This window comes from Hevea brasiliensis, chromosome 1 (genome assembly GCF_030052815.1).
Source record: "Hevea brasiliensis isolate MT/VB/25A 57/8 chromosome 1, ASM3005281v1, whole genome shotgun sequence".
In the NCBI taxonomy this organism is placed as follows: Eukaryota; Viridiplantae; Streptophyta; class Magnoliopsida; order Malpighiales; family Euphorbiaceae; genus Hevea; species Hevea brasiliensis.
The window spans coordinates 100,247,879-100,269,352 of NC_079493.1; the positions used below are offsets into that span (position 1 = coordinate 100,247,879).

The 21,474-nt window shown below is 33.2% G+C and overlaps 1 protein-coding gene across 2 annotated transcripts; it reads right to left on the reverse strand.

The window, feature by feature from the left end:
* Positions 1-1,590: 1,590 nt before the first annotated feature.
* Positions 1,591-6,307, reverse strand: LOC110672466 (uncharacterized). Of its 2 annotated transcripts, none has more exons than XM_058146165.1 (3): positions 5,809-6,307; positions 5,525-5,713; positions 1,591-2,027 (listed from the first exon to the last, which is right to left on the reverse strand). In XM_058146165.1, exons 1-3 carry the CDS (start codon positions 6,241-6,243, stop codon positions 1,740-1,742), a joined length of 912 nt encoding a protein of 303 aa, XP_058002148.1. In that variant the 5' UTR covers positions 6,244-6,307; the 3' UTR covers positions 1,591-1,739. The 2 variants fall into 2 exon arrangements, with proteins under 2 accessions (XP_058002148.1, XP_058002152.1); XM_058146169.1 differs by having other exon boundaries at positions 5,525-5,710; positions 5,809-6,305.
* Positions 6,308-21,474: the final 15,167 nt, after the last annotated feature.

Sequence of the window (21,474 nt, forward strand, 5' to 3'; positions counted from 1 at the left end):
CTAACTTGCACTCTTTTTGGTAGGACGCTAGAGCAAGGAAAGAAACTAAGAAGAGAAAGAAAAGAAGCGTAAAGAGGAAAGAAATTATTTATTATAAATTTAAAATTATATACATGAAATTTAAAATATAAAGGACAAATAAACAATTTTAGTTTAACATTGTGTTTGGATTGAGAAATAATAAGGGAAAAATTATTGAAAGGAAAATAACTTTATTTTCTATAATTTTGTGTTTGGTTGGAAAGGAAAAAAAGCAATGAAAATTTTAAAAGGAAAACAAATTTTGTGACCACTTTCATTCTCCTCAAATTGGAAGAAAAGCGGAAAGAAAATGATAAAAATTACAACTATATTTCTATATTTTATACGACATTTTTGAAGACTTAGGATAAAATTGTAATTTTATTATTAAAAAATAAATTCTTCTTACAATATTTTTCCCTTTTATATCTAAACGTGATAAGGAAATTTTCGCTCATTATTATTCTCTTTTTAATTTTCCTCCCAATATTGTCACTATTGCAGGCAGATATTTTAGATTTACAAGATAACCCAAACCAATCGGCCCGACTTCGTTTGACCTTTGTTAAGGTGTTGGTCTTTGTATTGACGAGTTGATGCTCCTCGACAGCATGTCAAAGGCAACATGGCTTTACATTGGGAGAAAAGTTTTTTTTAAAGGTTCTAAAAATTTCAACTTTTTTAATTTATCAAATTGGTGGGATAGAAAAGTTTTGATACTTTATTTTACTTTATTTTAAAAAAAATTTTCTTATTTTATCCAAACACACTGTAAAAATTCCAAATTCGTTGTTAAGATAATAAACTATCATCTCAGGAAAAGGTGATGAACAGCGTACATAGATTCGAATCTATTTAATTCTATCTTAAACCTCATTAGAATTCATCCTAACCTTTATGTGTTGGTTTTAAACCCAATTATTCATATATTAATCTAATTTATTTAATTTTATATATTTTAATTAATAATTTGCATAATAAGATTTTTTATTAATTATTTATATTTTATAATTTTAATAATCTAATAAAAATTTAAAATATAATTATTTAAAATTTTATAACGTTAATAAAAATATAATATTTATACTAATTTACTTATTTATATAAGCAAATTGGAATAACAAATACTCCGAGCATAAAATGTGAACCTAATACAAATAGTATTTTTCAGCCTCAAATACATTTCACACTTAATCATATACTATTTAAATCCATGATCCAATCGAATACTAAAAATACCCAAACTCGCTAACGTCTCCAAGTGTACACTCTACACTGAACTTTACTAAACTGAGTTATATCATAAAATTTTTCTTATCTAGACCTAAATAAGACGGACTCAAAAAATAAAATATATAGTAAAATTTATTCATTAAATATATGAGTAATATATGTTTAAATTTTAAATTTATGATAAATTAATTTAGTAAATATATATAAATACCACATATTTATATTTTAAATATATGATAGACCATGACACATGAACTTTACCTCTATGCTGGCCTTTTTGACTTGGCCAGGCCCACCTACCTATCGGCCGAAATCACTGCCGTTGTGTTCGGGGGATTATGTTTCAAGTTTCCAGGATTGTTTTCTTTCCAGAACTTGATAAATACAAATAACAGATCTTACAATTGCGAATATTTAATAAGCAATACGTACATGAATTAGTTAAGATTTGATACTTCAGACACAGAAAAGCATGACCTTATTCTTCAATGGTAAACACATGAAGCTGTCAAATTTATGGGCTTGCCAAGTTTGTTTCCATGTAGAGTAACAGGGCATCTGATCCGTTTGTAGAATTTGGACTTCACCAATCTTCCCAAAATGTAAGCCCTTGATCTCACCACAAATGTCAGGTTCAATGGCACTGCTATCTTTTCCACGTGATCTTTTGCATTTGCAAGAAGTGGCACACCTCCATACAAGGGAATTTCAGAAGCTTGCACCACTGTTATCACTCTTCTCTGGCTCTTTCTTGATTGAGTAAACTTCTTCATCTGTGTTATTCGTTCATCCATAAAATTTCAGAAAAAGATCAGTTGAATTAAAAAAATAATTGAGCTGATATTAGACATTATAATATTTCACATAATTAAAATATTTCCCATTTTTAATATTATAATTTGATCTTTAAATATTTTTATGAAAAAAAGTTTTTTTTTTCAACTTTTATGAACGGAAATTTAAGATTTGATTTAATTGTTGAATATAATTAAAAATTACTATTGATAGGTGATTATAACTCATACATCCTAAACCTTTGGTACAATTATATTTAACTATTGTTAATATGAGAAATGGCTAATGACATATACATCATATTATTTATTTTATTGTTGAAATACACATAATTATTATTTTATTATACAACATATATAAAAATTAAAATATAATTTTAAAAAACATAATTAATTTTTTTATGTATATACATAATTTTTTATCATATAAAAATAATATTATAACTAATTTAATTATTATTTAAAATATTTTTATTTTTATCTATTATTTTACATATAATTTATAGATATACAATATTAATTTGGAGATAAAAGTTTTGTAATTAATAAATTTTAAAAAGATAATATAATCTATAGTATAAACAAAATTAAATCAACTACTACCAATTAATAAGAAATTTCAGGGCTAATATAAATTACGGCTAATAAATAATCTATTAACTATTAGTTATATTATAATTTTGATATGTTTATCAAATAATTAATTCAAATATTTAGATGCTTATCAATATCTAATCGCTGAATCAAACACTATTAAGTATTTTTTTTATACCAATTATAACAATATATTCTTCAGTCACATTAATGCATTAGGATAAGTAATTCTGAAATGCTTCATCGAGGAGTTAAATCCTAATCAATAAAAAAAGATGAATTTTATTTTAAAGTTAAATACTAATAAATTTAATAATTCAGATTTTGGTTGTTCATACCATTCAAACTAAAAAAAATTACCATATTTCTATTTGAAAAGGTACACAAAGCTAATAGTCTAACCGCTCATGCAGAGATCAACTTAAATGTATATTTACTTATTTTGCCGTGTTATTAGTCTCTAATTTTTAACGTATCTTTAATGGAATTATTATTATTATTATTATTATTATTATTATTATTATTATTATGCTATTTAATCCAACTTTTAAGATTTATTATATTTTTTCCATTTTTAAATCAATAAATTTTATGCAAAATTTTGGTATAATATATATTTTTTTCTTATAGAAATCACCCAGTATCCGAAACTCATTGGCTCGACTATTCTGGATTGGCGCCGGACAAGCCCATAAAAGGGGACAAAGCGTTTCCTCCCAAATTTTAAAAGTACTATATACCCAGAATTCAAGCCTAAAACTACTGATTGAGAAAGAAAGAACTCATGTCATCCCATCTCATCCCTTGAGGATAAATTTTAACATAATATTTGATGATACTTAATTTTTTTTCTTAAATAATAAAATTTATATTTAAAGTTATATATTAAAATATAAATTATAATTGTTTTACCTTTATTTTTCATATATTTTATGCACTCTATTTTATTTGTACATAAAAATGCATTATTATTCACCCCTTAATATAATTTTTGTCATTCGCCTCTGCCCTCACTCCACTCCTTTATAAGAGACTAATCAATTCATTCATTGCATGTGCATAATGTGAAATTTATCTTTCACATTTTCAAGTAAATTCTACTTTATATGATTTAAAATATGGACTAATTGTTTTTCTATAATTATTTTATATGCACTAAAACCAACCCAATAATTAATTAAAAGAAAAAATCCCAATAACTTCTCTACCTTATATACATCTATATGAGTAGACGTGCATAGATAATACATATGGTAACCCATAAATATGCTCTGCCATACCATAGCAGTAAGTAAATAAATGACACCATTAATGCTCTACTCTATACAAAATCTGTAAGGATTAGGATTAGTTTGTTTCGTAAAAATTAATTTATATACAAATAATATTTTTTATAAAATATTTTTTTATTATTTAATTATAATATTTAATTAATAATATGTATATATATAATATATTAAAAGTGTTTTACACTTTAATAAAATTATTAAAGTTTAAAAAATAATTTCTTTTAAAAAAAAGTTATTTTTTTTAAAAATTTTTTAATTTTCTCTTTTACCAAAAAAATATTTTTTATTAATTCATTTTTCTTAATGCTCTAAATATTAAAAAATGTGAAATATTTTCTCTCGAAATAAATGAAAGTTAACTCCGTTTGTTTTATGAAAAATAAAAAATATTGTTCTTTTTTACATTTTTTAATGTTTGAAACACTCATAAAATGATCAACAAAAAATATTTTTTTGATTTAAAAGAAAATTAAGTCATTTTTAAGAAAAATGACTTTTTTTAAAAAAAAATCATTTTTTATTTTCTAAATTTTAATAATTTTATTAAAATATAAAAATATTTATATATAAATAAAATAAATACATATCATTAACATAGCAATTAAATAATAAAAAATATTTTTCGTAAAAAATATATTTCATATACAAATTATTTTTTTATGTGTAGATTTCTTATCATATTATATTAATTACAAATTCAAGAGTGATTGAAGTTGTTGATTCCCCTATCCTCCTAGATTTTGCTCATATTTTTTTTTCCTATCAAATGATATGGTTTGTAATTGTTATAAATCCATTATCATATAAGAATTTAATTTTTATTATAAAAGTTAAAATTAAATTTACGTTCATTTATATCAAATTCAACTAATAAAAACAAATTAAACATATACTAAATTAAAGAGATTTGCAAGCCAAACTTAAAAATCGTATCCACTTTTGGATTTAAAAAGAGTGATTCAGTGCACAAATCCTCTTTCGAATTTACCATATAATATTTTCTGCATTTTAAAATAAACAAATTATACAAAATTCGAACCTAAACTTTCTTATGGATTTTTTTTTTTTTTTGTGAAAGAAGGAACCCATTTAAGTAGGTCAGGTCCACATGCATAAATGAAATGTAATTGTGTTCAGATAAGCACTCTCCTCAATCCATTGTAAAAAATAAATAAATAAAGCCAGAAAGTAATACTATTTATTAAAATTAATTATTTAATTTTTATTTTTAAAATCTAATTAAAAAATATTTATATTTATTTTAACCTTAAATATGCAAACTACTTCCTTTCCTTTTAATTAATTTTAATAACATATAGAGACCTAGTAGTATTTTTTTTTTACCAAATTAAAAATGAAAATTCAAATTAGTGGGCTCTGTACCATTTCGTCCAACAAAAGAGACGGGTCCATGCCAGCCAATATTATTCAATCTCTCCCACTGTGGACCATCTCCCCAGGTATCCAATTATCTAAATCAGTCAAAAGCTCCTTTTGGGTATTGAGCCCAAGTGTCTACCGCAATGATAATTTTACCCTTGTACTAAGCACTATTCATTTCCTAAACTAGGATGACAGAGTCTATTGGCGTACCTGTCCAGAGGCGACCCTTAGCTGGTAATAGTGAAGCTCCAGAGGAGTAGAAGCGACGTGGACTGCGAAGAATGTGGCGGGATTTCTGTAGTGAATCTTGACCGTAGAATTCAACGACAGCATGTCTGTTGGCACTCCTGTCTGGTCACTTCCGGCTTGAACATTGAAGTTCTCGAAAACCATGTTCTGCTTTAATTATTTACTTTTGCTTTAGATAATTTTTCTTGCTAAACAAATACAATTAAAGGCTTTAAAATTAAGGAATTACAAGGCTAAACCAGCACCTTAACGAGGATTTCAGGCTTATAGGCCTTGCTGGCACCCCACAAAATCAAGCAGAAGATAGTGAACAGCAACACGAAGAACAAAAACCCACACAGATACAATCTCACATTCCGAGCAGAACCACCATCATCGTCGTCCATTTCATCATCGTCATTATCATCCTGATTAATCCGTACGTGCTTCCAAGCAGAAAGGCTTCTGGGGTTCTTAAGAGAAGCGGAGAAGCGCGACGTGGAGGATTCTCGAGAGTGGTGAATAGGTGAACAATGGTAGTAATGGTGGGCTGGCGAACCAGTTGGGCTAGACCCATATGACATCTTCTCCACGTCATGGTTTGAGGGGCTCTGCACGTAGTACACCGGTCTCCGCGGTGGTGATCGCGGCGCCCATGAGGTGTCAACACTTGTTCCCTCCGAGTCTGTCTTGGCGTGCATACTGAATAAGAAGAGTAAAGCAGAGAAACAGAGAGAGAGAGAGAGAGGAAATAGGAGTGATTTTTGAGTCACGAGACAAAGGAACTCATTTGATATATGGGCTCTGTGGTTTGTTTTCGTTTTGGGGAAATTGGAAAAAGCTGACTAGGAAACGACGCGTGCGTATTGTTCACGCTTTCGTACAGTGGACGCTTTTGCTAGTGCTGTGTTACAACTCTCAAAGCGTAATCGCGGGAGAAAATTTAATCCGAAGGTTAAACAGTAGAGGTGTTATCCACTTTCTTTATGGTCGTTTGGCGTTCAAGATGAGTAACAGGCAGTCCCGACAACGTGCCAGTTCTCTCCAAACCGGCAGTTTCGGTATGTAAAATGTGGGACCGAAATCAGACGACGAAGCATCGGTTTTTAATGGTTTTGGTCTGTCATTTTCATGCAAGGAAACAAATACTTCGAAACATTTTTGCATCATGGTTTTAGTAAATATCTAATCCTATCGCTGATCGTATTATCTGTGATAAATAAATAAATAAATAAATAATATATATATATATATATATATGGAAAGAACTAAAAAAAACTCTTTTAAATATAAAATTTTAATTTTTTTTAAATTTATATAGAGTAAAATTCATGCATTTATACAAAAATAATATATGCTTCGTGTACACTAAATTGAGGGTATTTAATGCGTTTTCATTTTAAGAATGATTTTTTTAAAAAAAAAAAGGTTTAAGAGTGATTAATGCTATGATTGGATAGATTATTGGGGAGGAATGAAAATAATAAAAAGGAAATATTTTTAATTTCTTTATTTATTTGTTTTTTTTTTTTTACATTTGGATAAATGAGAAATAAAAGAACTGAAAGAAAAATACATAATTATTTAAAAATACATAATTATTTTTCTTTATTTGGAAATGAAGAAATGGAAAGAAGATAATATTATTTTCTTAAAATTCCTATTCTACCTAAATTTTATGAAGACAATTAAAGACAATTGAAGATGTAGGAATGAAAAACTAAGGGGTATGAATGTAATTTCATAATTTGCGGTACTCTTTCCCCTATTTTCTTATTTTTTTTCTAAATTAGAGAGAAAATGTTCAAAGCATTGTAACTGTTATTTTCTGCTCCTTCCATATTTAAGCTTCCAATACTATATATATATATATATATATATTACATTATTTTCTCCATTATGTTCTTTTCTGGCCTTTTTCTACCTATCTAAACAGAGAGTAAATCCAAGCCTAATTCCAATTTGGGTTCGATTCTAATTTTAACATGTGGAACTTATTTTGCAAATATATAAAATAAAATGCATATTTTTACATAAAATTTATTGTTTTTTATGTATTTATAAATGGTAGAAAAAATTAAGAATTTATATTATTAATTATAAAAAGTTCTGTGCGTACATGATTTAATTATAATAATTAAAAATAACATAAATTTGCAAATAATATATATATATAATATTAGTTATTGTATATTTATGTTTTAATTATAAATAAACATGTAATTATTTTTCCTGAAAGAAAAAACTGGAAAAAAAAATCTTAAATCTAATTATTTGATAATTACGATGTTTATATATTCTCTTCAGGGTAAAGGAATCAAAACCCCCCATAATTATAAAGGAATCAAAACCCCCCATAATTATCTTATATTTAAAAAAAAAAAAATCTACACATACCTTAATCTTTGATTATTCCCAATATGTCTTTGATAGTATTTGATACTACGGCTCAAAATCTAAGTTAAATAGTCAAATTTATCTAGCGTGTCAGTCAAAAAGTCAAAATTATGTCTAATATAGCAATCAAAAAGTCAGACAATATTTTAGAAGGTCAAGAGTCAAACGAGCCTAACAAAACCAAGACCGAGCAAAACCTTCTTTAGCCCCACAAGGCGAACGAAAGATATATGAAGCAGCAACCATACCAATATTCAAGTAGAAGTCTGGATCTCACGGATTGAGCAATAATCGCCAGTAATTGAGCCAAGAGCAGATTTCATAGAGAAAATCCTAGAGATTCAGCCAAAATTACCGCCACAAATGAAGCAATAGCTATTTTCCTAAAAAAGCCTATAAATACCAACTAAGTAACCAAAAACAGGCATGCATACTCATTCTACAATTCTCATTACTAGCTCTCTAAACATTTCTCTGAATACTCAATCAAAATCTCTGATTTTAGTGTTAGAGTGGCCGGCCAAAAGGCCATCCATCTCATCTTTCTCTTGTTGTAGGTTTACGTGGCACCAGGACTAGGATCTAAGGACTTCCAATAGTATCAGTGGTATTATTTATGGGAAACTCAAATTATCGACTGAAAACTTACATCTGAGATCAGTCCTCCTCCTTTAAAACATTTTTTCTTGCTACCAAGTTATTCTGCTATTTGGCCCTAATTGTTTTCTTAATTGTTTGTGTTTTTCTTCTTAATGGCTGTAGATTTAAATACCTCAAATAAAGGCATCATTTGCATTACCCCCACATTGGGAGAAGACCCACTTGCAACATCCATGATCCCAAATGTGGCCACACCCACAATCCCATCTGATGCACAAATTTCATCACATAACGTCATCATCCCAGATAAATAAATCCTTTCCAATGGATGACTCCAGATCAAGTGCACATCCAAGAGATGGAGGCCCAATCGAGGAGATGGAGGACCAAATTACTTTCCTCAAAGGATTGATCCCAGGGACCAATGCCCCACTAGGTACACCTGCCCTAGAAGCAAGAAGGGTCATAAAAGCATATCCATCCAAAGCTAAGGAAAATAGACAGGAGATTGCTTGATTAATAAACAATAATTCAGGAAGAAAAAATGAGCGGTTCATGGTGAGTGAATAAGAGGAGTAGTTTGATGAGTCTTCGCAACCAAAGATAAATTGTGATTTGGTAAAAGTAGTATAAAAGTACCAAAAATAAGTGGAGAAAGAAAACTTTGGAATGGGAGATGAGTCTCCACTATCCAAACTAATCCTAGCCGAGTAGTTCCCATCAAAATTCAAATTACCTGTGCTAGATAAATATGATGGGACAACAGACCTGAGGAGCCACATGGTAAACTTCCAAACAATAATGATGCTCTAAAACGTGAATGACTACCACCCGTGCCAAATGTATCCAACAACGCTGATTAGGCTAGCACAGAAATGGTACCAACGCCTTAGGCCTAGATCAATCCTAAAGTTCCACCAACTCGCCATCAAATTCAAGAATAAGTTCATCTTTTCTATGCCTCCAAAAAAAGCTATCCTCTAATCATCAGAAAATTAGACAATTTGAGGGTGAATCTTTGAGAGATTATATTGCCCAATTCAACACTGAAGCAATACAAATAGAGAACTTGAAAGCATGAAACAACAAATGAGGCTTTAAAAAAAGACACAAGGAATGTAAAATTTTCAGACTCACTCATAAAAAATATGATAGTAAACTATTACTAGTTAATGCAAAGGGCACAGAAGTATATCAGGTTGGATGACGAATGGCAAGCTCTTGAGGAAGAGAGGAAGTTTTTGCAAAACAATGAGAAGAGACAAAATAAGAAAAACTACAGCTCAGATCAGACTTACCATTTGGACAGAAATGAAGAACAAAGCAGAATATGATTCCATAATATACACCTTTGAACGATCCTAGATCCCGAGTACTCATGTGGATACAAAAAAATAGTGAACAGGTCAAATGGCCGAAAAAGCTTAACCCTGATACTGCAGGAAAGAGAGAAATCATAACCACACAACTGATAAATGCAGGTGTAACACCCCTATTTGCATAGCCTGGTATATTTCACTATTCCGGTGACCGGTGTCGGTCCGGACAATTAAGGGGATTAGAATCATATTTAAGACAACTAGATGAACCATAAACACAAATAATTAGTAATGTCCAATTAGTTAAGTATAAACAAGAAAAACATAACATAAGAAGTTAAACGAGCCGAGAGTCATAGCGATGGGTAACCTTCTCGGGAATGACTGCGAAGTCGATTTAAACTCAAATTTCAAACCGTAAAATGTGACGCTGCTGTCCTTAGGACCCTTATAAACACAGTGGAAAAGAGAAAATCACGAAAAAGAACTGTTAAGCCAGTCAAATAATTAGGTCAGGGAGCTAGAAGAAATATGGAATTAATTACAAACCGGGATGAACCGGCGAGGGGCAATTTGGTCAATTGACCCCGAGAGCTGACTCCTGACCTAACTGTCAAATAAAATCGGAGAAATGAAAATTTCGGAATCGAGAATTAAATTAAAGAACTAATAGAAAAAAATAAATAGAAGAAAAAAAGGAAAATGAAAAAGTCAAAAGGTGATGACATCATGCATGACATCATGCATGATGCCATAAAGAATATAATTAATTTATTTACTTATTTAGATTTTTAGTCTTCCTAAAGAGATAAAGACAAAAAGAAAAGAAACAAAAAAAAAAAATCAATTGGTCTTCTTCCTTCCTCCCATTGCCGCCCCATCACTCCCACCTCTCTCTTTCATCCCTTTTCCACCATTAACAACCAATTCAAGCTTTTAAAAGCTTGATTTTATTCTATATATATATACCCTAACTCTCTTAAGTAAATTTTGTTCTTGGATCTTGACAAGTATCTTGTGCATAGAAATGAAGAAGAAAGTGGAAGAATTAAAGTTTTGGGAATACTTCCTTAAAGGTTAGTCAAGAATCCTCTCAATTCTCCTTATATTCATGAATTTGCACTTGAAATGAACTAGTATTGATGAAAATAAAATAAAAACAACATATTTAGGAATATAATGAAATTCAAAAATTTTAGAGGTAACTTGAAATTGATGGATTTTGATACAATTAAAAGGGTAGGCAAGCTTGATTGAAGGTGTAGTTGAGGTTTATATAGTTTAATTGCATGAAATGAGCTAAACATGGAAATTAGGGTTTTGGACATTAGGGTTTAGAGACAAAAAATGTGAAAAACTTGTAAATGGTGTCTTTGACCTAATGTGAAGTGAGAAATGGTCATTTGGCTATAACTTGAGCTACAAAACTCCAATTGGGGTGATTCAACAAGAAGAATAAACTTAAGACAATAGGGAACATTTTCTATGAAGAAAGTTTTGCCAAATTCCAACAGTAAAAGGACCAATGAAATAGTGCAACTTAGGACTCCAAAACTGAAAATTGGCAATTTTGCCTAAAAGACCTAAGTTTTGATAAAATGACCAAAATCAACAAATTTAGTGACCAAAATGTGGTATGTGAGTGAAGTTGGAGTTCCCATACCTATTAAGCCTTAGAAAGTCAACAATTTGACTTGAATAGTATAGTGAATAGTAACCCGAAACACAAAAATTTCAAGAACATTGAGTTTAGCACATTAGAGTTAGGCAAAAGTGAAGCTAAATTTATTTTAGGTTTATGTTAAGTTCTAGTACTGAAACATTATAAAATTGTGTGTTTCAGTTGGAAAGAATACCGGAAAAGAACCCGAGGAACCGAGTCGAGGCCAAGAGGCAACTCGCTTGAGGTTTGTGCACAACGTATAATTTTTGTAAATTATTTGCTGCATATTGTTTTAAATGATTTGAAAAAGTGAATTGAGACATTATTGATGATGCTTTGATCGAAATTGTTGAAAGTTAGTTGTGTATATTTAAAATGACAATGTTTAGCAAAGTGTTAAGATAAGTTTTGAAACCACAGTGTCATGACCATATATTTGAACACCTCACTAGCACGACTAGTGGGGGTAATTAATTTCGAATTTTAATTCCTTCTCTGGAGAAGTGTTGAGGTGTACCAGTAGAAGAGGATGTAAATGGATATCCATATATTTGAGCTAGCTAGCCTTGTGATGTGACTTCTCTTTAGCCTCTGGCTATTGAGATTCTATTTGTTTCGAATGGCATGATCTAACTGTGGGTTTTATGAAATGTGATTTGATACTTTAAAATGAAATTGTTTGGGATTAAAATCTCATAATGCATGATTTGTATTTAATACTCATGTTCAGTCAAATTTTTGAATAAATGTGATTTAGGTTCTGCATAAAGATTATTTTAGTATGTTGTGCACCACTGAATCCTAGTACTCAGCGATAGCTTTTATTGCTGTCGCAGATATAGAGACTAGAGGAGCAGCAGACTGAGCTGCTGAGGTGTGAGGATCTATCAGCTTGAAGTTATCGGGTATAATTTATACCCTGACTGTAAATATTTCTTTTGATGTATGTATTGTACATAAATGTATGGACATGTAAATTCGGTCTTGAGCAGCTTGTATAAAGCTTGTGTAAAGTTTGTAATAAATTTTAGTTGAATTTCTCTTAATGTAAATTTTGTAAGGATGTTTATAAATCATTTTGTCCTTAATGAATGGAAATGTTTTATTTTAATTTGAATGAGATTGATAGATATTATCTTACTGATGATTGAACTTTGGAAATTGAGCAATGTTGACTGTTGAATTTTGAGATTTGAGAAATTGTTGAGATTGATTGTGAAATTGAAGTAGTGGTTGAGAAAATTTTTGGAAGTGTTTTTTTTCAGGTATTTGAAGAACTGTTTTCTCAAAATACAAACAGAACTCTGTTAAAATTTTTATAAAATTTGCGAAAAAATAAAATGGACCAAAAATATTAACTAGATTTACTTTTAATCATATGTTTTAAATACCTATTAGAAAATGCTCACCACTTTTCAAAAGTAAGAAAATTGTTTAAAATCCCTTGTAGGGTACTTAATGAGTTATCGGTAGGTGAAGTTCGGTAGTTCATTAGGTATTCTACGGGATCATGTTATGCCTTACAGAGGGGTAAGGTGTGACATGTTTTAGTGGTATCAGAGCAAATTTTTGAAGTATGTTTTAACTTGAGAATTTGTGTCTTTTCCTTATTAAGTACAACAGCTTAATATCCATATTTGTTACATACAGTGCATTACATCGTGAATATGAACTAATGGAGAGAATCTCCATGTGTTACTTGTTCAGGAGATACCCTAACTTTGGACTGAAATGGAAGAAGGGGATCGCTCAGTTAAGCAATCTGTTAAAGCTGAGGCACAAGGGGAAGCCCCAGCTTTGCAAAATGTCGATGGAGTCACAGACCACCCACCAATGCCGCAGATTTCTACACGATTCGCACACAGTGGTCGCGATGTTTCAACAAATGGCTGGGGGTATGCCTACTCAAGCTCCACCCCAAACACCTGTGGCACAACCACTGCCTCCAGCTAGACAGTATGATAAATTACTGAAGTATGGGGCTGCAGAATTTAAGGGTACAGTGGACCCTTTAGAGGCAGAGCAATGGCTTGAAAGGATGGATAGAGTATTTAAGAAGCTGCACTGCCAAGATGAACTGAAGTTTGAATATTCTGTGTTGCTACTGCAAGGGGATGCGTATGATTGGTGGAAGACCATCCCCCACAACTTAGCTGAACCACTAGTGCTAACCTGGGATGACTTCATCAGAGAATTTAGACAGAAATATATCCCAGATGCATATGTTGATCAGAAACTGTAAGAATTTTTAAGTTTGAAACAAGGGAATAGATCGGTGGCAGAGTATGAGAGGGAGTTCTCCTGCTTAAGTGACTATGCAGGGAGTCTCCTTACTACCAGCATGTTAGTAGTATGCTCTAGAGCATATCATTTAGTATGTATCTTGTACATATTTTTATTAATAAAAGGCATTTCCACTTTTCCGTTTACATAATATATTTATGTGTAATAGAAAAGGTCCATTGATATTTTGTTAGAAATATTATTCTTAAGTTGTTAAGAATATGAGTGACAATATTTCTAGCACAAAGTATCATAAATAGGTTCACAATCGAGGATACTTCATAATAAGGACATGACTTATGCAGAAAGATTGTATTCATGTTTGTTCCCAAGTTATTTATATGAGATATAAATAAGATGGAATGGTGAGTCTCATGCCATATAACAAACATGATAGGCACTTAGAAATGATAAGTAGGCCGAACCAGTTACACTTATGACAAGCACATGGAGTTTACTCTTGTCAATGTTTTGTCATAAATCATATCATGCATATAATCTTTAGACACGAGATAGCACAGCTTATCTTGTATATAGGTATTTTGAGTTTGATCTCGCTTTCATACTTGTACTATGTATGGGTATATGGGCATGTGTTGGCTCCTACTAGTTATATATGGAGGTAAGTGTTGATCAAGATGGAATCTGTTCCTCTAAGTAAATAGAGATAAAATCCTATGTTCATTTAATTGTTCTTGACGTTTCAAGTTCCTCGCCAGGACAGATAGATTTATTCAGAAAAGAGTTTCTGATGAGAAAATCTTTTTAATCAAGAACTGAAATTAAAAGAGAACATAATATTCATAGCAAATGGAGTTTGACATAAACCATGACTCCAGCTTGAGTTGGGATTTTGTAACAGAGAGATTCTAGTGCATGGTAACATATGATTATGGGTTCATTTAAGGTAAACCTTATTACTAATTGGGTGGCCATGGCATGCTATGCTAGGTGTTAACCATGGTCTATGAGGTGCATAAAATGATTTAGAGAAATCATTTATGGTAAGAAAGAGTTTTGATGATATTAAGAGTTGATATCATGTCTCATTGCCAATTAGTGATGAGCCTAGTAAGTCACACACATACACAAGTTATCACCTATTTAAATATGATTTAATTAATTAATTAAAGAGTTTAATTGATTAATTAAATAGGATTGATGAATTAAATAGGTTTGGTTTGCAATTAAATTGCAAAGTCCCTAGCGTGACTTGAAACCAAATCTAGATTATTGGATATGTAGTATAAATTAAATTTATATTTAAAGTGTTTAAATATGAATTTAATAAATGAGAAATTAATTAATAGAGATTAATTAATTAATTTATATTTGATATAAATTAATTAGAAGAAGAAAAATAATTATTTTGGGTTAAGAACTCAAAATTAAGACACAGGGGCATTTTGGTCATTTCACAGTGTGACACGTGGCACCATGAGATGGTGACACATGGGATTACACATAAGCTTGCCAAATGTTTTTTAATCATGTAAGATGATTAAAATCAAGATTAAATATAGGTTTGACACTTGGCACAATGTGATTGGGTCACTTAAACCTAGAGCTAATCAAAGGGTGACATGTGGCAAGGGTTTAATGTGTTAACCTAGTTATTTAAGTGTGGTTATGAAAAAAAAAAAAACCAGCAGCCACTCCTCTCCTTAGTCACGCCACTTTGAGGCTTTTCATCTATTCTTCTTCATCTCTCATCGATTCAAAGAGATTAGCCATCAATCTCTTGAATTACGAACACTAGAAATTGTTTCTAGTGTCCTGTTTACATCTCTAATCTCTTAAAAGGAAGAACTTGAATTTCTAATTAATAGAAAAGGCTTTAGAAGCTGTTCAAGGGCTGCCATAGGTGTTATTGGTGTGGACAAGCTAGAGGGACAACATCTGGTGTCCTGAAGACGAATCTCAAAGGCGCAGACACGCTGCAGTACATCAAGAGGTTAGTGTAATCGTTCTTGATTTAATCTAGGGTTCTAAAATTAATCTGATTAATTTTAAAATCTTAAATGGTAAATACAGATCCAAAAACATATTAAAAGAGTTTTAATATGTTGTTTGTCATTGAAATCAAATAAATAAAAATAAATCTTGCATGATGCATGTGACCCTAGGTGAAAATTTTTGAATTCAATGGTATAAACTTGTGTTTTTCACGCTTCCGTTGCTTCACAGCAAGGCAAGGTGCAAGAGATTTGAGACGGGTTTGAAGCCCAGCATAAGGATGCAAGTTGTGGGATTCCAGCACAGCAACTTCTCAGAGCTCATGTCTCAAGCACTTGAGTTGGAAAGAATAGAATCAGAAGCAACCCCAGTGAAAGAAAAATCAGAGAAAGCTGAGAAATCAGAAAAAGACAAGGGGGAAGAGTTAGTAGAGCAAAGTTCTGGGAAGAAGAAGAAATTTAGTGGACCCAGCAGGGGTCGAGGTGAAAGATTTGGTAGGGGCAGATTTTCTGGACAGAGACCCCCTAGGTCTGGTCAGCAGTCGAGCAGGGGTTCACATTCTGCCCATCCCTGTGAGACTTGTGGCAAGATTCATAGGGGGGAATGCTATTGGGCTACTGAAGCCTGTTTTAATTGTGGAGGCAAGGGCCATTTAGCAAGAGACTGCACTAGTGCTCCGTCTTCGAGATATGGTCCAGCTCCTACTACTGCCGAGGGATCTATTCAGAGTCCTGCTCCCAGAGGTTCACAGTCAGTTGGCAGAGGAAGAGTTAGCGGTAGAGGCACTACTTCTGGCAGTCAGGGCACAGTTGGTTAGTCGGCACAAGGGAGTGCTTCAGTCAGGGTTTATTCAATGAGACAGCGAGAAGAGGCTGAGACTTCTGATGTTGTAGCCGGTACATTCTTTATCTCTGAGTAAGATGTATTTGTGTTGTTTGATCTGGGTTCAACCCATTCATATGTTAGTGCTAGCATAGTCTGTTCACTTGCTGTTCCATGTGTCCAAATGGGTTTTGAAGTGCTAGTAACTAGTCCGTTAGGACAAGAGGTCCGGGTCAACAGAATTTATAGAGACTGTCCTTTGGTGATCCAAGGACATATTTTCCTGTCAGACTTGATTGAAATGCCCTTCAGAGAGTATGATATCATCTTGGGCATGGATTGGTTAGCCAAGCATCATGCCATGATTGACTGTAGACTGAAGACAGTCACTTTTAGTCTCCCTCTGTACGGTGATGTGGTAATACACGGGGAGAGGCATTTACTGCCATCAAACATCATTTCGGCTGCACTAGCCAGAAGGATGATCAGAAAGGGGTGTGAAGCATACTTGGCACATGTGATAGACACCCAAGTGGGGAGCCCAGCACTAAGGGACATCCCTACTGTATGTGACTTTCCGGATGTGTTTCCTGATGAATTGCCACGATTACCTCCAGAAAGAGAGGTGCAATTTGAAATTGATGTTATGCCTGGTGTGGACCCAATCTCCATAACGCCATATAGAATGGCACCTGCAGAATTGAAAGAGTTGAAAGTGCAATTGTAAGAATTGCTTGACAAGGGCTTTATCCGCCCTAGTGTGTCACCTTGGGGAGCGCCAGTGCTGTTTGTTAAGAAGAAGGATGGCACTCTCCGCTTGTGTATTGATTATCGACAGTTGAATAAGGTGACAATAAAGAATAGATACCCATTGCCCGTATTGATGACTTGTTTGATCAGTTGAGGGGTGCAGCTGTGTTCTCCAAAATTGACTTGAGATCAGGTTATTATCAGCTGAAAGTACAAGAGCAGAGTATTGCTAAAACTGCCTTTAGAACCCGCTATGGCCATTATGAGTTTTTGGTTATGCCATTCGGGTTAACTAATGCTCCTGCTGTTTTTATGAATCTGATGAACACTATCTTTAGACCATACCTCGACCAGTTTGTTGTGGTATTTATAGATGATATATTGGTCTATTCGAGGAATGCAGAAGAGCATGATAGACATCTGCGGATTGTACTGCAAACTTTGAGGGAGAAACAGCTATATGCCAAATTGTCAAAGTGTGAATTTTGGCTGAAGGAAATATCTTTCTTGGGGCATGTTGTATCAGAAGAGGGCATCAAGGTAGATCCAAGTAGGATTGAAGTTGTCCTTAGCTGGATACTACCGTAGATTTGTAAAGGGATTCTCCATGTTGGCATCTCCATTGACCAAGCTGCTTAGAAAAGATGTGAAATTTCAGTGGACGGATAAATGCCAACAGAGTTTTGATGAATTGAAAAGATGTTTGACTGAAGCTCCAGTCCTGACTTTACCTACCCCGAGTAAAGAATACACTGTTTATAGTGATGCTTCTTACAATGGGTTAGGCTGTGTATTGATGCAAGATTGAAATATTGTTGCCTATGCATCACGCCAGCTGAAACCGCATGAGAGGAATTATCCGACACATGATTTGGAGCTTGCAGCTATAGTGTTTGCTCTTAAGATCTGGAGACACTATTTGTATGGGGAGAAGTGTTACATCTATACAGATCATAAGAGTTTAAAGTATTTGGGCACTCAGAAGGAGTTGAATTTGAGACAGAGGAGATGGTTAGAGTTGATAAAAGACTATGATTGTCTGATAGACTATCAGCCAGGGAAAGCTAATGTTGTGGCTGACGCCTTAAGTCGCAAGACCATGGCAAGTCTACGGGTTACTCCTTTGTCTTTGGTACATGAGTTAAGATCACTGTATGCCAGCTTAGAGATGAATGATGATGGGAAGACAGCAGTTGCATGGCATGTACAGCTAGTGTTGATTGATCAGATCAGAATGGCTGCTCAGAATGATCAGAAGTATCAGAAGCTATTGGAAGAAGTCAGGCAGGGCAAGAAACTAGAATTCTCAATCAGAGATGATGGTCTACTACTACACTAGGGCAGAATGTGTGTTCCTAATGATGTTGATTTGAGGCAGATCATTTTAAAGGAAGCACATGAGTCTCCTTTTGCCATGCACCCTGGTGGCACAAAAATGTATAGAGGGCTAAAGGAGCATTACTGGTGGATGGCTATGAAAAGAGATGTGACAGAATTTGTTTCTAAATGCCTAACTTGTCAGCAAGTGAAGGCAGAGCATCAAGTACCCGTCGGGTTGTTACATCCACTACCAGTACCAGAATGGAAATGGGAGAGAATAACGTTGGATTTTGTGATGGGACTTCCGAGGACACAGAAGAGTCATAACGCAGTTTGGGTCATTATTGACAGACTGACCAAGTCTGCTCATTTTCTGCCAGTTCGGATGGACTATAGTTTAGAAAGATTGGCCAAGTTGTACACTAATGAGATTGTGAGACTGCATGGAGTGCCAGTATCCATCGTATCAAACAGAGATCCTAGGTTCACTTCTAGATTCTGGGGTAGTCTTCAGAGAGCCCTAGGAACTAGATTGAACTTCAGTACTGCATTCTACCCACAGACAGATAGCCAGTCTGAGAGGGTAATTCAGATCTTGGAGGACATGCTACAGGCTTGTGTGATTGAATTTAAGGGTAGTTGGGATACACACTTGCCTTTGATTGAGTTTGCTTACAACAATAGCTATCAATCACGCATTGGGATGCCTCCATATGAAGCTTTGTATGGCAGAAAATGTAGAACCCCGTTGTGTTGGGATGACGTGGGTGAAAGAAAGATGATTGGACCCGAAATTGTTCAGCAGACTAAGGAGAAGATCAGGGTGATCAGAGATCGACTTAAGACTGCATCAGACCATCAGAAGTCCTACATTGATCTGAAGAGAAGGAATATCGAGTATGCAGTGGGTGAGAAAGTTTTCCTCAAGGTTTCTCCTTGGAAGAGAATTATGAGATTCGACAGAAAGGGGAAACTGAGTCCTCGTTTCATTAGGCCTTATGAGGTTCTAGAAAGAGTGGGTCCTTTGGCATATCAGTTGGCACTATCTCCAGAGTTGGAGAAGATACATAATGTCTTCCATGTGTCCATGTTGAGGAGGTATCGATCAGACTCATCTCATGTACTACCAGTAGAAGAAATTGAAATGAATCCAGACCTCACATGTGAAGAAGAACCCATAGAGATTCTAGCTTATTAGGTGAAACAACTACGGAACAAGCTGATACCGTTGGTAAAAGTGCTGTGGAACCATCATTCGGGCCAAGAAGCTACTTGGGAACGGGAGGAGGACATGAGGAGACAGCACCCACAGCTGTTTAGAGATTGATACCAGGTAAAATTTCAAGACGAAATTTATTTAAGTGGAGGAGAATTGTAACACCCCTTTTTGCATAGCCTGGTATATTTTACTGTTCTGGTGACCAGTGTCGGTCCGGACAATTAAAGGGATTAGAATCATATTTAAGACAACTAGATGAACCATAAACACAAATAATTAGTAATGTCCAATTAGTTAAGTATAAACAAGAAAAATAGAACATAAGAAGTTAAAACGAGCCGAGAGTCACAGCGATAGGTGACCTTCTCGGGAATGACTGCGAAGTCGATTTAAACTCAAATTTCAAACTGTAAAATGTGACGCCGCGGTCCTTAGGACCCTTATAAACACAGTGGAAAAGAGAAAATCACGAAAAAGAACTGTTAAGCCAGTCAAATAATTAGGTCAAGGAGCCGGAAGAAATATGAAATTAATTGCAAATCGGGATGAACCGGCGAGGGGCAATTTGGTCAATTGACCCCGAGAGCTGACTCCTGACCTAACTGTCAAATAAAATCGGAGAAAAAAAAATTTCAGAATCGAGAATTAAATTAAAGAACTAATAGAAAAAAATAAATAAAAAAAAAATAAAAAATGGAAAAGTCAAAAGGTGATGACATCATGCATGACATCATGCATGATGCCATAAAGAATATAATTAATTTATTTACTTATTTAGATTTTTGGTCTTCCTATAGAGATAAAGACAAAGAAAAGAAACAAAAAAAAAAAATCAATTGGTCTTCTTCCTTCCTCCCATTGCCACCCCATCACTCCCACCTCTCTCTTTCATCCCTTTTCCACCATTAACAACCAATTCAAGCTTTTAAAAGCTTGATTTTATTCTATATATATATACCCTAACTCCCTTAAGTAAATTTTGTTCTTGGATCTTGACAAGTATCTTGTGCATAGAAAGGAAGAAGAAAGTGGAAGAATTGAAGCTTTGGGAATACTTCCTTAAAGGTTAGTCAAGAATCCTCTCAATTCTCCTTATATTCATGAATTTGCACTTGAAGTGAACTAGTATTGATGAAAATAAAATAAAAACAACATATTTAGGAATATAATGAAATTTAGCCAGCTTAGAGGTAACTTGAAATTGATGGATTTTGATACAATTAAAAGGGTAGGCAAGCTTGATTGAAGGTGTAGTTGAGGTTTATATAGTTTAATTGCATGAAATGAGCTAAACATGGAAATTAGGGTTTTGGACATTAGGGTTTAGAGACAAAAAATGTGAAAAACTTGTAAATGGTGTCTTTGACCTAATGTGAAGTGAGAAATGGTCATTTGTGACCTAATTAAGTGTGTTAAAAGTGTTTAAATCAAAGCCAAATTCGGATTGGGTATGCACCATGACCAAAAGTTAACTTTGAGGGACCAAAAATGAAATTTTACAAGTCCCATTGGTATGGGACCAATTGGGAATGAAAATAGGCACTAAATGACACAATTTTCATTCAGGAAGCATGCCAAAAAAGTGACTAAAACCTAGTGAACA